The 15098-nt window shown below is 39.8% G+C and overlaps 1 protein-coding gene and 1 pseudogene across 1 annotated transcript; both read left to right on the top strand.

Moving 5' to 3' along the window:
* The first annotated feature begins 8211 nt into the window (after positions 1 to 8211).
* On the top strand, positions 8212 to 10184 carry LOC144713918 (uncharacterized). The gene is made up of 4 exons (XM_078588661.1): positions 8212 to 8363; positions 8439 to 8495; positions 9519 to 9695; positions 10042 to 10184. Exons 1-4 carry the CDS (start codon positions 8235 to 8237, stop codon positions 10141 to 10143), a joined length of 465 nt encoding a protein of 154 aa, XP_078444787.1. The 5' UTR covers positions 8212 to 8234; the 3' UTR covers positions 10144 to 10184.
* Positions 10185 to 10475: 291 nt separating this feature from the next.
* LOC144713917 (putative methyltransferase At1g29790) lies at positions 10476 to 12225 on the top strand (annotated as a pseudogene).
* Positions 12226 to 15098: the final 2873 nt, after the last annotated feature.

Below are 15098 nucleotides of genomic sequence, written 5' to 3'. Positions count from 1 at the left end.
CTGCCAGAGCGCCGACACTTTCGGTTAACACGCCGTCGCACCCGACACAGTTATACATTGTTGTACTGCACTAGGCACAGCCAAACATCACTGTACTTGTGTCTACGCCGTGCCGCACCTTTGGTGCCGCACTCAGGGGTTGTAGCCTCTGTCTACCGTTGCCGCGGTGGTCACTCACCCCGCATCCACACTTCCTGCTCAGGTGTTGTCACCGCACTCGGGTGCGCTGCTTGCTGGGCTAGTGCCAGCTACCCTACCGCGTCATCACACCGTCTTGCCGTCATCTGCCACCGCCCTGAATTGCACCCCAATGATGTGCCACCTGCTGCCACTCGCAACCACTATCTGCCAACGCACGCGTCATCCATCTCATGTCATGCCTGTTGAATTCAGCCATTGCTTGAGGCACCTCACCGTCGGTTCTATCTTCTCGTCTCCAACTCCTTCGATGACTCACTCTAGCGCTGGATGGCCATCAGCTATCAAGCCACACCGTGCCCACCTCCGGCATGTTTTTGTTGCACCTGTCCGCACCGCTCCCTTGCACCGACAAATACTTCGACGATGAATGCCGCCACCAACGAGTTACACCGTTCCCCTTGCCCGTCTGTTATATTACATCTTCTCGCATATTTTCAGCTGCACTCCACTGCGCTCGGGTTAGTTTAGGTGAGAGAAATTCTTTGACAAAATTATGAATTGTGTGTTTCCCTAGGCACGGGCCGAGCCTGTCAGTGCGAGCCCCCTACGGAATCATTTCGTTCGGCCCCATAGCCACTGTCGTCGCTCTGATGAGTGTTAGAAAGGTCACTGTCATCGTCATTGGTCGTCCGCCACGGAGCTTGGAGCTCGGCAAAGTCCCACAAGTCATTCGCATTCACGTACACTCCACCTAAGTCATTCGCATTCATGTAGTTACATCTATGTTAGGAATTATCCGTCGGACAATGTCATCGATGGCGTCCGACATTAGATCCTGTGGCTAGTAGTGTGGTAACACTAAGGACAGATAATGGGTGCTCTTTGGAGAAAGAGTCCACTGAATTGATCCGTACGAATCCCTGAATGGTATTATACCTAAACGCCAATCAAGTTGATTCATCTCATGGTTGTATAAGTGATCCACTGAGCTGAGACACCAATGACAACTCTGGAATGGACAACTGCATTTTGATGACGACTTACGGGTCTCTAATCATGGGATTCAAACAAGTCATAGCTCGGATATAGTAAGAAGCTTACGGAGATGATTGACTGGTAAAGATGGGATTATCCACCCTCGGTATAAGAGGAGATTGACTCTAGAAAGATGATGCAAAAATTCCCTGGCCAGAGTAGCGAGGATATTGGAGGAGTAGTTCTCCAATGATCCCCATTACACATCAGTACTAGTCGCATGATGGATTGGGGTTTGACTTTAAACCATACCATAAGTCATTCGAGAGTCTAGCGTGGATGATGCATTATACATATACGGTAACCGATGATGATAAAGGTTCCATTAGAGAGTTTGACACTACTCGGTATCTTCTAGAGTACGAGGTGTAGCTTGGCACCCCACGGGCTGGAAACTTAACCTATCGATTAGGTGAAATCAATCCTTATTTATTTAATCTGTATGCTGATATAGTTAATTAATAAGGTAGACCAATAAATGTTATTAGGCCACTAAAGTTATTAACTAGAATGATACATGGGCCTAGAGGGTTACAAGCACAAGGCCATAAGGGCATTCGTGGATATATTTAGTTTTAGTATTTTTTGAGAAAAACTTTAAGTGAAATATAAAGAGGGAAAGGGCTCTCATTTCAAGCACCCATGCAAGCCATATTTGAGAGCCCCTACCTTTCTCCACTCTCTTCTCCACTCATCCAAGGAGAGTGTTTCCATGGTGAGAAGATCTTCTAGATTTTCAAGAAGAGTTGAAGAAGAAGACATGGAGATCCAAACGTCGAGTGATCACGTGGATACTTCTAGAGGCCGGACACGTGAACGACTTCAGAACGATCTTGGAGTGGCAAAGTCAAGGATGGAACAAGTTCCCCAAAAGGTACATTCGATGTTTTGTTTTAAAGATCGATTATGAATCGATCGACACACTTTCGCATCCATGGAAACATGTTTTCCATGGACGAACCAAGCCACCAAACCCAACATATTGATCACCCTTGAAACCACTTTCCATGTTGTATAACAAGAGTGGATCGAATAAATTTAATGAACTAGCCTCAAACAACAAGTTGGGAGCAGAAATCCAAGATGAGACACAAAGAGAGGGGGAAGAGTTTAAATAGAAGTGGGCTAACTCTCCTAGCCATTGGATTTGATTACAAGGTTTGGAGGGCTATGATTCTTGATTTTAAGCTTTTATCCACATTCCATCCTTCCTAGATTTGAAAATAGGCCTTTTGAATTCAAATTGTGAGTTAGTTCCATCATTCGTGCATTTAAGTGACCTAGCTCTTAAAGATGTTTGACTGGGCTTCTAGAGTGGGTTTCTTTTCTATTTAGCCTATTCTTATTATCTAGGGGATGGCTTGGGTTTATCCTTGATTTATGTATTGGGTTTATCCCTTTTGCATTCTAAATTAACCATTTGATTTATGTAAGTCCTGTATTTCAAATAAACATTCAAGAAGATGTGAGAAATCCACTTGAGCTTAAGGAGTCAAGTGGGGTTAGTCTAAAAGATGACTAAAATATATAAAATAGAGCATTGAAAAATAAGTTATATTTCTCATTTTATCTTTAAATGGTGAATAATGCAAGATCAACTCTAAAAATAAGTGATAAAAGAAGTATAAAAGCATAATTTTAATGATCTAATTTGATGTTGACAATCTTAAATTGGAACTCGTTGAGCTGCTTATGTGTGCAATCAATTCTCTAGATGTATCTACGTAACCCATGGCATGTTAAATATCCTCCACGAGCTATGTTCATACATCGCCATCATCATTACGCCATCCCAGTCATATCAGAAATGGAGAGGTGCTATGGGACGAAGGGAGAAGAAGGGAAGAGGCCTGAAAAATTTTGACCTAGGTGAGTTTTGTTCAACGACTTTTCCCCTTTACAGTAAGTGGATATTTTTTATAAAATTCAAACTTTATTTGACATCAAAAATACCATTTGTCTTGGATCCTATAGGCCCATGTATCAGCCTACTTAATGGATCTAATGGCCCAATAACCTTTATTGGCCTTAAAAATTAATTAGCTATATCATTATATAGATTAATTAATCATTGATAAATTTTACGCAATCAAAAGGTTGAGTCTCGAGCCAATGGGATGGCAAGCTACACCTCATGCTCTAGAAGATAAAAAGGAATGCATATCAACTCACTCAGAGAACCTATTAGTCATCGATTACTATGTATATAAGTCCCTCATCCACTTGACACTCCTTGAAGACTTAGGGTATGGTCAACTGTCTAAACCCAACAAGTCATCTTAATTACTATTGGTGCATTCTGAAATCATCAAAGAGCTCTTCTTCAATGGTCCATTGCTTTAAGTTGTCTCCCCTTATACCAAGGACATATGATCTTATATTGAACACACAATATTCGTCATGAACTTCCTGTTATGGAACTCATAGGTAGTAGTCAAAGCACAACCGTTTATCCACAATACATCATTCGTGTCTCAGGTTTACGAACCACTTACCCAATACATCATTGATAAGCCAAAAATAGGGGTAGAAATTACGAGTTTTTAGCCCTTGTCGTTGTGAATTTTGGCTTAAGTAATAAAATTTATAAAACTCTACTTAAGGTGTATAGTGATAAGTACGAATGTCGTCCAAGGGAAGCTAGTAAGGAATTCGATTTGATGATCGTATTGGTAGTTTAACCCTAATTAAAGTGAATTTGATCTTTAATGAGGACCAAATCACCCTACTAGAGGAGAATTTAGAAAGGAGGGTAGAAGAGATGAGATGGATAGAAGAAATGGAGAGCTCTAAATTGGTATCTTTGATCCAAATAAAAGGATCCAAGAGGTCAATTAGAGAGGTTAAAAGGGAAGTTTTGATGTGAGTTTGGTTGGTTTTTTTAAGTTTGATAATTCAGAAATAAAATATGGGTAATTTAAATTCCTAAAAATTAAGTCTAAATTTTTTAGAGTTTTTCCTAATGTGCATTCGGAATAGCTACGTAAATCTCTCAATCTCTCCTCTCAATATCAGTAAGGGCTTGTACATTTCGCTCAAGCCTAGTGGTTTAGAAGTTCATACCAAGATCAAGAAGAATGAAGAAGAAATTTCACTAAAACAACATCCAAAATACACTAAAAGTTCAAATACAAACAAGAAAAATGATACCAGATAGGTTGATCCAAGCTAGAGCTGCTCTCTGTCTTTCAGCTGTGATAGAGCACCATCAAGAATGACCCCCTCCTCTCAAAATTCGGCTTTTATACCTAGGTAAAATGGATTAAATTACCATTTTACCTCTAATTAGTAATTAATTTACATCTATCGATACTGGCTTGATCTCAATGATCCAACCCAGATAGAAATAGGGGATCAATACGAGCAAATCCATAAAAAAATTATCTCAATCGGACTTATGGATCAAAAGTTATGAATAAATGAATTTAACCCAATATTAACCATTGGATTAAATCATTTATTTACTATTTTTTCTTCTTTAATCTGCATGCTGATGTGTCACTTTTCCATTGGTAGCGACAGTTCAACTTCTCCAGGCGGGCGTCTTCTCGTTGCGCCACGTACCCCCCTGCGAAAATAAGAAAAAAAAAAGAAAACTCAAAAGTCGCGTTTTGGATACGTTTTGATACGCACGTACATGTGCGTTTCTTCACCGCTCTGCCCTTTAATAGTACGCCACGTCATCGCCCGTGCGTGCGCTTTGCATGCGTCGCACGGCGGTAATCTTACCGCAAGTGGCCTCTATCATTGACCGCCATCAGATTTTCATCCGACGGTCGTGATGAGGCCACATCGTCGCTGCCAGAAATCGCCCTGAAATTTATGCATAAGTCCTATGCGAAATAAATATTTGCCATCCGACGCCGCCCAAAAATATTTATAGATATATCCCTTTGCACATTCTCTCTCCTCTGATTTTTCCTAGAACAATAAAAAATACATAAATTATTTGCAATAAAACCCTGTAAGCTTTTAAATTATATCTTTACGCCTGTAGTGGCGACCTAGAGCTGTTTTCAGGGTCTTTTGCAATGAAACTTTGCAAAAAGGCCCTTCAAAGTTCGAAAAGGATATAAATATTTTTTTTTCTCTTATAAATATACCTTTTTTTCCATAGAATAGATACATTTCCTCTTCAAATAAATCTCAGAAAAATCCTAAAAATTTGTAAAAAATTCTAGAAAATTCACTGATTCATCCCCATGCTGATAAATGTCGAGATTAAATATTAAACTTGCCATTTTCATTTAAAAATAGTTATTTTGAGCTTCAATAAATCCTTTAAAATTCATAGAATTAACAGAAAATTAGGGAAAAATCAGAAATCACTTGAAAACACTATTTTCATGTAAACATATGATAACAACCCCATTTTAAGCTCTTTAAATGCATAGAATTGTGCTAATAACATGAAATAAAGACAGAAATTAGGGTGTTATCAATCATTGAATCAACCTGATTCACAGTTTGGTATACTACCATTCAAGAATTTTTTGGGATTAATCTAGTGAACTCTCTCTGCTAAATAACACCCATTGTCTATTCTTAGTGTCTCCACACTAATGGTTACATGATTGGCCATACTTATCATATGAGTGGGAATAGATAGTGCTATTCTGTCATGATACTTTGACGTAATTCTTGAGCATCTTTCAAATATGTATATTTTGCACACATCCTTAAAGACTAGTGATATTTGTATTATGATCTCATCATAATTCACTGTACAATCATATATTCATGGACTTTATTATAAGCATCAACGTGCACTATAATGAATATCTTCTATGCAAACGATATATGAAATATGTGATTGACTTGCTGGCCACATATTTCCATCACAATTAGCAAGTCAAGTGTCCCAAACAACTTGGGATATGATAATGTATTTTATACCTATATGTCGTATTAGCCAATTACATGTTCTACATCTCATTTTAATTAATTAATACAAGTTGTAGGCATTATTCACATTAAATTTTAGTAATTAATACAAGTTGTAGGCATTATTCACATTAAATTTTAGTAATTAAGCCCAAGGATATGCACAATAATGAAAAATTATGATCAGATTATGACAAAGCGAATTATCATTTATAAACATGTATTTGTAACACTTAATAGTGTGGCATTCGTGCATGAGATATTATTATCTGGGTTTAATGATAGTATTTGTGGAGAATCTAAGGATAATAGTGGGTTATCTTTCGGGAAAAAAGATAATTGAACTGGTATGTATGAGCACTTGTGTGATACTGTTTCTTATTTTCAATAAGGTTGATTCATATTACAATTGTATGGGTGGTCCTTATAGATTAGATACAAAGGACATCTTTTGGATGGATGTGTTTGGACTTTGACATATGAGTTCCAAACCATGGGACTCCAAATAATACTACTTTGGATACAAGTACTCGAAGATGATTGTGTGATCAAAATAGGATTGTCTGACCTTGATATAGGAGACATAGAATCTGTGAATAGTATGCAATGGTCTGTTAAAAATGTAGTGAAAATATCATATATAATTTTCTTGGTTCATGCATTGATTACAGTGGAAGGACTAGTGGGGTCTGGTAACCAACATGCCCGAAGTCATTCTCAGAGTCACAAGTAGATGGACATTCATATATGATATATTCTAACAACTATGTTTCATGAAATAGTCTATTGAAATCTGTGAACCTTAAGAACATAGTGCATGTTAGCACTTCCATGTGTTAGTGACTCAACCTATCAATTGTGTTAATATTATCTGTGACTAATTAATCTATATGTATATAAATTTAAAGGATTACTCTAGCCAATAATTGTTATACGGAGCTAATGGAGTTGTTAAATAGACTAGTACATGGGCATTGAGGATCACACATATACAGTTCTTTGGAGAGTCGAGGATACATAAAAAGTGTAGTGATTTTTATGAAAAATTCTATGAAGCCTAAAATTACGTTAATTTCAAAGTGATTGGCCAACATGTAGGCTTTTCCTAAGGTTCCTCCTTTCTTATCTATTCGTCTTGATTTAGCTCTGCTCCGTGTGTGAGTGAAATGGTGACAAGATCATAAAAATATCTAACAACATTAATTAACAAGAGAACAACGATAATTGATGGGTCAAGGATTGCATGGATTTGCATGGCATCTATGCAGCCTCAAAAAGCTTGTACGAAGATGCAAAAAGTATCAGATTTTATTCTAAGAAAGCTAAAATGTTCATCTCGTATATTCATTTGATGTTTTCAAACGTATGATTCAATTCATCTTTACTTTTTCTGTGTGATTATCAATTCAGACTTTGATCATTGCTGAACAGAACATGCTACTTTAATGTGTCCATGACCTTGCACGCATTGGGAACATGAGCAAATGAACAAAAGCTTGTGTTGTATGCATTCCACATCTCTTAAACTAATATGATAACATTACTACTCACAACTTTAATTTTGAAGTGCAAGTTCCTTTGTTCATAAATTTCATATTAAAATGTTAGATATTTCCAAAATTCAGTGAACACATTTAAACTTATTTACTAGATACCCTATTCTTCAATCATATGAAACATTATGAACTCAGAATTGATTGATGTTTAGTTTGAATAATTTATTGAGATTTAAAACACTCAAGAGAGAATATAGTTCCGGATCGTCTCGGGACGAATTTCCGTTGCGGATCTCGTCCGACCTCCCAGGAGAAAAAAACCGTCCCGTCCGCGTCCCTGCACTACTATAGTTCCGGATCGTCTGAAACGTGGATGATAGACGGGACGGGACAAATATCTTCCCGTCTGATGTCTGGAATCCGTGCAGGGACGGGGCCCACGGTTTTTTCTTCCGAGACGACCGGATGGGACGGTTTTTTCGTCCTAGTGGACGAAAACCGTCCTGTCCGTTCGTCTCGGGACGAATTTCCGTCTCCGTTTTCGTCCAACCTCATGAACGGGACGATTTTTCCGTCCCGGGACGAAAAAACCGTCCCGTCCGCATCCCTGAGAGAAGCTCTTGAGAGAAGTTTTCTATACTTGAAACGTGAAGGAGAGAAGAAGGGAGGGGGGAGAAGATGTTCAGGGTATCGGAGCAGGGGAGCCGCCGGCGAGAAGGCTTCGTGGCAACTTACAAGCAACTCTGTACATCTCTCACCGAGCTTCAGGAGGCTGCTGATCGGATCTTCCACGATATATCTCGCAGGGTAAGATTTTTCTTGGCTCCTTTTCCACCCATCATTTCTTTGTTCATTCATCCGTTCTTTGATTTCGTTTTATAGATTGCGGAAGATCGTGACAAGCTGACGGAAATAACTGAAAGGACTGCGAGAGTGAAGGTGATGTTTTTCCTCGTAGATCGTTTTCCATTTGAAATTGAGTGGTGTTAAGACTGGCATTTTTATTCTTGTGGTTTCTCCATGTCGTCTGTTAATCGGCTTGAAACAATTTCGTGACGAAGCCGGCTCTCATACTGAAAATATATCAGCGCGAAATAATTTGGTCTCTTATTTTAAAAATTCTCATACTAGAATTCCTATGTTTTATGGAAATCGACTGCAGATTCACATGAAATTATGGGACTTTTTAGGGATCAGAAAATTTTAAGAGATTGTATGTTGGGGGTCTACTTCTGTAGTCCTCTGCTTCGACATAGAAAATGGCAACGGGTACTGATATATTCCCGCCGAGAAACATTCAATTTGGGTATTCTTGGTCCGAGATAGTTTCTTCTTTCTTGAGTGTTTTTTCTCCACAGATCATGATTTGCTCATTCAGAAGAAGCGAATAGCGTAATGATCTCCTTTCAGTAGGACCTACAATCTGCTTTGTTAACTCTAGGTTGTGACGGAAGATTTCAGGATAATGTCCCCGGCCTAGTGCTCCAATCTATATTCTGCAAGTTGTTTAGATCTATTTCTTGTTTTTGCTCTTATTTAAGAAATAATTTCAATCTCCTCATCTCAGCAGTTTTCTTATGAATCGAGGGATAATCGTATCGTTTATCTCGATTCTCTTGTAAATGGAAGCCTTAACAAGTAGATGTGATATATTACTGAGGTTTCACTCTCATTTCTTCATTTCTCTGGAGTTAGAACTTTGATGTTGTTGACAAAATGTTTGAAATACCGTAAAATGGGTTTAATCCTCTCTCTACGTTTATACATTTCAGCACTTTCTACGCTCCTTGATTTAGCTTCCTAAATTATGAAGACCCAGCTTAATATTTGAAACGGGGAAGAATGATCCCATTCACTCAGAGTGAAAGTAATGAGTTAATTTACTGAAATTCATTACTGTTGGGCCTTACTATTTTCTGGACTATTTGTTCTCACTTTTCATAATCATCATTGACCTTGCAGGAGACGATCGACACCTTGTCCAGATCCGAGGGTCCGCTGATCATCGAATCCCCTGCCAAATACCCATTACCGTTGGATGATGAGAGAGACTTTCAGCCCCTCTTTTGGCGTGGAGGAGAGTCCTCGGGCCTGAACCTCCCCCTGTCCAAGATATCTGTGGACGGTGGGCTGAGCAGGGTGAGTCCCGTTTATACAAATTGGGTGCATAAATGATAATTTGATTCTATTTTTTGTTATCTCACATGAATGGGACTGTTGAAGAACAACATCCCGCCTTAGAGGAAAAGTAGCGCCCTTGCTATCAGCCATAGCCTTTAACACAGTTGATAATCACTTGAATCTTAGCGGGGACAATGCAAGTCTTATTTAAGCAATTATGTCATCTCATCCTTTTTTTAATGCAATATGCATTTCAGATGCCTGCATGGACATCGATGGAAGAGAGAGAGATAAATGAACACAATATAAGCAATGGGTTCGTGTGGGGTAGGTCTATTCACGTTGTGTTGCTCCATGTTTTCAGGAGTTTGGATTGGACGGGACGCTGGAGCTCTTCCAGTTCTTCTCCGAAGCGAACATCTCAGATGCCCTCGTGGACATCCATGGAAGAGAGAGAGATAAATGAACGCTGTATCTCATGAAAATAACATATTGGGTTTCAGTCAACCTTCCTTGTAACCTTTCTGTACATCCTGAACAAGCCCGATTCGCCAATCAAGCCGAATGGAAGATCTAGAGAGAGAAAACCCTCCGCTGGTTCACACCAATGACGCCGCTACAGTTTGAGAAAAGAACCGACGGAATAAAAAATCTCTCAGTCTCTCTATCTCTCTCTCTACACGTCTCTATTCTCTCTCTTCAGTATCGTGCTCCAGCTCTGCTTCATGGGGACTGACGATCAATTAAAAAAAAAAAAAAACTAAGTACCCAGTTCTCCCGCTTCTGAATGGCGTTGACATTCATACCTCCGCCTGCCTTAATTCCCCGGCGATCGATCATCTCGTCAGATCCATCGCCATGGCCTCAGAGACGAACTCCGCCCGTTCGCTCTCTCCTATCCTCTTCTTCCTCTCCCTGGCCTTCACCAATTTCCTCACCTTCTTCTTCTCTTCTTCTCTCTACCTCTCCCCACAAAACTCCCCCTCACCAGCATCATCGAAAACGGAGCTACCGGAAGAGTTCATCGCCTTCACACATCTCCTCAGAAATACCCATTCGGGAGAAACCGATATTCTCAGACAGAGCTTCTCTACGGGCCAGTAGGCAGCCCCTGCGCGCTCTTCAAAGACGAGCTCCGCCAGTACATGACTTACAAGCCCAACGGCTCCTGCCCGGACGACGAGCTACTCGCGCAGCGGCTCCTTCTCGAAGGCTGCGAGCCGCTGCCGCGCCGCCGCTGCCGGCCGGCGGCGCCGCCGGCGTTCCCCGAGCCCGCGCCGCTGCCCGACAGCCTCTGGGCCACCCCCGCCGACTCCTCCGTCGTCTGGACCGCCTACTCTTGCAAGAACTACGCCTGCCTCGCCAACAGGAAGAACAAGAAGGGCTTCGACGACTGCAAAGACTGCTTCGACTTAGCCGGCCGGGAGCGAGCCAGGTGGGTGGCTGCGCCCGACCGGTCGCTGGACTTCACCATCGACGAGGTCCTGAGCCTGAAGCCGCCCGGCGCGGTCCGGATCGGGCTCGACATCGGCGCCGGGTCCGGGACCTTCGCGGTCAGGATGAAGGAGAAGGGCGTGACCGTGGTGGCCACGTCGATGAACCTCAACGGGCCTTTCAATAGCTTCATCGCCGCCCGCGGGATCGTGCCCTTGTACGTAAGCATATCGCAGAGGCTGCCGTTCTTCGATAACACGCTCGATATCGTGCACTCGATGCACGTTCTGAGTAACTGGATTCCGGATACGTCGTTTCACTTTATTCTGTTCGATGTTTATCGGGTGCTCAGGCCGGGGGGGATATTCTGGCTTGACCATTTTTTCTTCGTCGAGGAGGAGATGGGCAAGTACGTGGGTATGCTCGACAGTGTTGGGTTCGTTCGCCGCCGGTGGGCCGTCGGGAGGAAGGTTGACCGTGGCCCTGAGATCAAGGAGACGTACTTGTCTGCCGCCCTCGAGAAGCCCCTCAATAACTCCTGGTGATTCCCACGCCTCTCCCTCTGAAGATGCAGAAGTCTCATCTATCCATTCTCGATATGTCATCCATCTATCAATCTCTCTCTCTCCTCTCTCTATCTGAAGATGCAGAAATCTCATCTATCCATTCTCGATATGTCATCCATCTATCAATCTCTCTCTCTCTCTCTCTCTCTCTCTCTCTCTCTATCTGAAGATGCAGAAATCTCATCTATCCATTCTCGATATGTCATCCATCTCTCTCTCTCCCTCTATCTGAAAATGCAGAAATCTCATCTATCCATTCTCGACATGTCATCCATCTCTCTCTCTCTATATCTGAAAATGCAGAAATCTCATCTATCCATTCTCGACATGTCATCCATCTATCGATCTCTCTTTCTCTCTCTTTAAAGATGCAAAAATCTCATCTATCCATTCTCCATTTGTCATCCATCTATCGATCAATCTCTCTCTCTCTCTCTCTCTGAAGAAGCAGAAATTTCATCTATCCATTCTCAATATGTCATCCATCTATCTCTCTTGATGTCGATGTTTCTTTCTTTCGGTTATTGAATTTCTAAGTTTTGGCTTCACCGGGTATGGTCGCTGGTATTTTATCTTTCTCTCTCTCTCTCTCTCTCTCTCTCTCTCTCTCTCTCTCTCTCTCGTTTGTCATGATCTACCTCTACGTGACTGCGTCAATGAAGTGCATATTTTAATCGATTATTGAGAACCATGCGGGCGTGAGAGAGAGAGAGAGAGAGGGAGAGAGAGAGGGAGGGAGGGAGGGAGAGAGAGAGAGAGAGAGAGAGAGAGAGAGAGAGAGAGAGAGAGAGTTCTGAATATTTTATTGGGCAGTGCTATTAAGTAAGGTTGGACATTTAGGACCGAGGACCAGTTTGGTTGCACCGAACCGGGATGGTAGGTTATCCATTTGAGGGTGGACCGGTTTGTTTAACAGGTCTAGGTCCAAGGGTCAAACCGGACCGGAATCATAAAGTATATTATTTGGTATTTATTTAATATTTTTTGTAAAATTCAAAAAATATCAAATCCAATTTGATGGAGAGGTTTCTATTGAGCTCAACGTAGACGCCATATCTTTAACCATCTGTGGGCAACCGCTTGATGACGTAAAATAGCTATGAACATAAATTTTTTACTTTGACTTTGACATTATGTAGTCAACCTGACCAAACCGGGACCGATCCGAACTGGAACCGAACAAGAACAGACCATACCAAAACGAAGTTTAGGTAAGGTTTAGGTCTATGCTAAAAGCCTAGAGCGGACAGAGATCGTCAAACCCTACTTGTAAGTCAACCCAACGAAGTTCTGTAATCGAATCCAAATTCTTGTAATACGCTAAAAGCATCTCGAGAATTATGATTTAGTGACAAAATAGCCAATTTTCGTATTTTGAGCTTCACATTAATATAGACGCGTGTGAGATCTTTAGGCAACCTCGCGGGGAATTGGCAGTTTGCTTTATCTTGCTGGCCCACACAAAGATGGTTAGCAAAATGTGTTGATACACGGTTTTTTACAGCAAACGATCATATTTTGCTAGGTTTCTTTGCACTTAATAAATAATGATATTAACATAGGCTGAAATCATCAAATACCAGTTAGCAATCATGAGGATATGAAAAGCTATCAATATGTTACAATTTAAATGTGAATTATTTTACAATCACTTGATTTCTGCTTATGAGCTTTAGAGACCACTTTTCCATAAATTTATGGTATATTTTTCAGCCCTTATGGAGTATTAATTCATATATTCGTGTTTAAATTTTTAATAGACACATTATCATTTTTTCTATTTTCTTTGAAGTTAACTATTTGTTTCAAACATTCAGGCTTGAAAACTAATGTCAGATCATGTGGACGTCAGTAATTTGGATTTTGTTTGATAATTTGTAACTTGACATTTACATGATAATTATTTTAATTCATATATGAAATGAATACACTGCATATTTTCATTCTATCATATATTTTTTCTTGAACTCATGCAAAATAGGTTGACTTTACATTCTTACCATTTTAAATATAGTTTACTCATTAACCTCATCTGTCTCTTTTCAGGCAAAGTGAATCAAGGTAAATCACATTTCTTGAGTTTAATGCAAAGCTTAGGTCAAATGATCAGGCATGGAAACAAATAAGATAAAATCTTCATTTCTAAGTCTGGGCTGTTTATCATTTCCAAGGTCCAATAATTTATTATGGATTAATTATTTTTTCATTATTTCTATTATTATAGTTTTATATAGTCCATGATAGATTATGAGGATAAAAATGATGATATGTGGGATAAGTGAATGGAAATTTCATGGATAATATGCAAATAAAAGAAAAAGGCAGACTGGATGTATAATTTTTTTTCCATTTAAAAATCCTGGATATAGTACTGTAGTGAAACATAGCACAAGTGGTGCATGGGTGACAATAAGATATAACCCAGTTGGTGCTAGGTAGTGAGGAGGTGGAGCCATGGGTGTCAACCCCTTACATTTAAAGATGAAATATTTATTTAGAGAAATTGTAGATACAATTCCTTAGTATGTACTCTATATTATCTTAAAATATCCTGTATTGGACAAAAGTTTTTTTTTCCTCTTTCAGGTGGAAGGCCATATGTGGAAGGTTGAATAGCAAATGCAATACAATGGAATTGGATCATGACTTTGTTAATCCTCTTTTATATTTTGATTAAGTACATGATAGCATGCGATGTGATTTACAACAATCCATTTTGTCTCTTGTCCCTTACTCCTTTGTTTATTGTTTCTACTTTCAAGTGTAATTTCAGATTATCCTAGGTTTTTTACTTTGGCGTGGCACTTATTGAAGATGCTTTGACACTTGGTTGGATGAAATCACTTATGGCGTGGAGATAACATCTTTTATAACCTTATCATGTATGTAGTAACACTCAATTTCAATGTGCTTGTGCAGCTAGTGAAAAGTAGGATTCGTATCAATGAGGATTTTTGTTTGATAGGATAAAGGGAAATATCCAATTTATCCCAAAAATAATGAAGCCCTTCCAGCTCTCAAGATGTCTCAACCATATCACAATATTCAGTTTCTATTACGCCTGATATAGGTGTAGTAACCAGTCACTGAATACGATCACCTTTATCCCTGCATACCAAGCACCTGAGTAGGGTGCAACATAAGTGTAGATGAGGCCCTTGTTGAGAGCAATCTACATGTATGTGATTGAAGCAAATTGTGGTGTGAATTTTAGTGTTGTTGTAAGTTAATATGCCTAAATCAAATATAATTTTTAATTATAAAAAACTTACTCCAATAAGTATAATGGGATTGAGATATTCTCCATAGGGACTGAACTTTAGAGGTAAATATAATGATTGCATAAGAGTTAGGGAAGATTAGATGATAATAAGGATAGCAAAAGAAATTAGTTATAAGTCGAGTAAGATAAGTGATAACA

Source organism: Wolffia australiana, chromosome 16, assembly GCF_029677425.1.
Source record: "Wolffia australiana isolate 7733 chromosome 16, ASM2967742v1".
Lineage (NCBI taxonomy): Eukaryota > Viridiplantae > Streptophyta > Magnoliopsida > Alismatales > Araceae > Wolffia > Wolffia australiana.
This window is presented reverse-complemented; position numbering and strand designations above follow the sequence as displayed.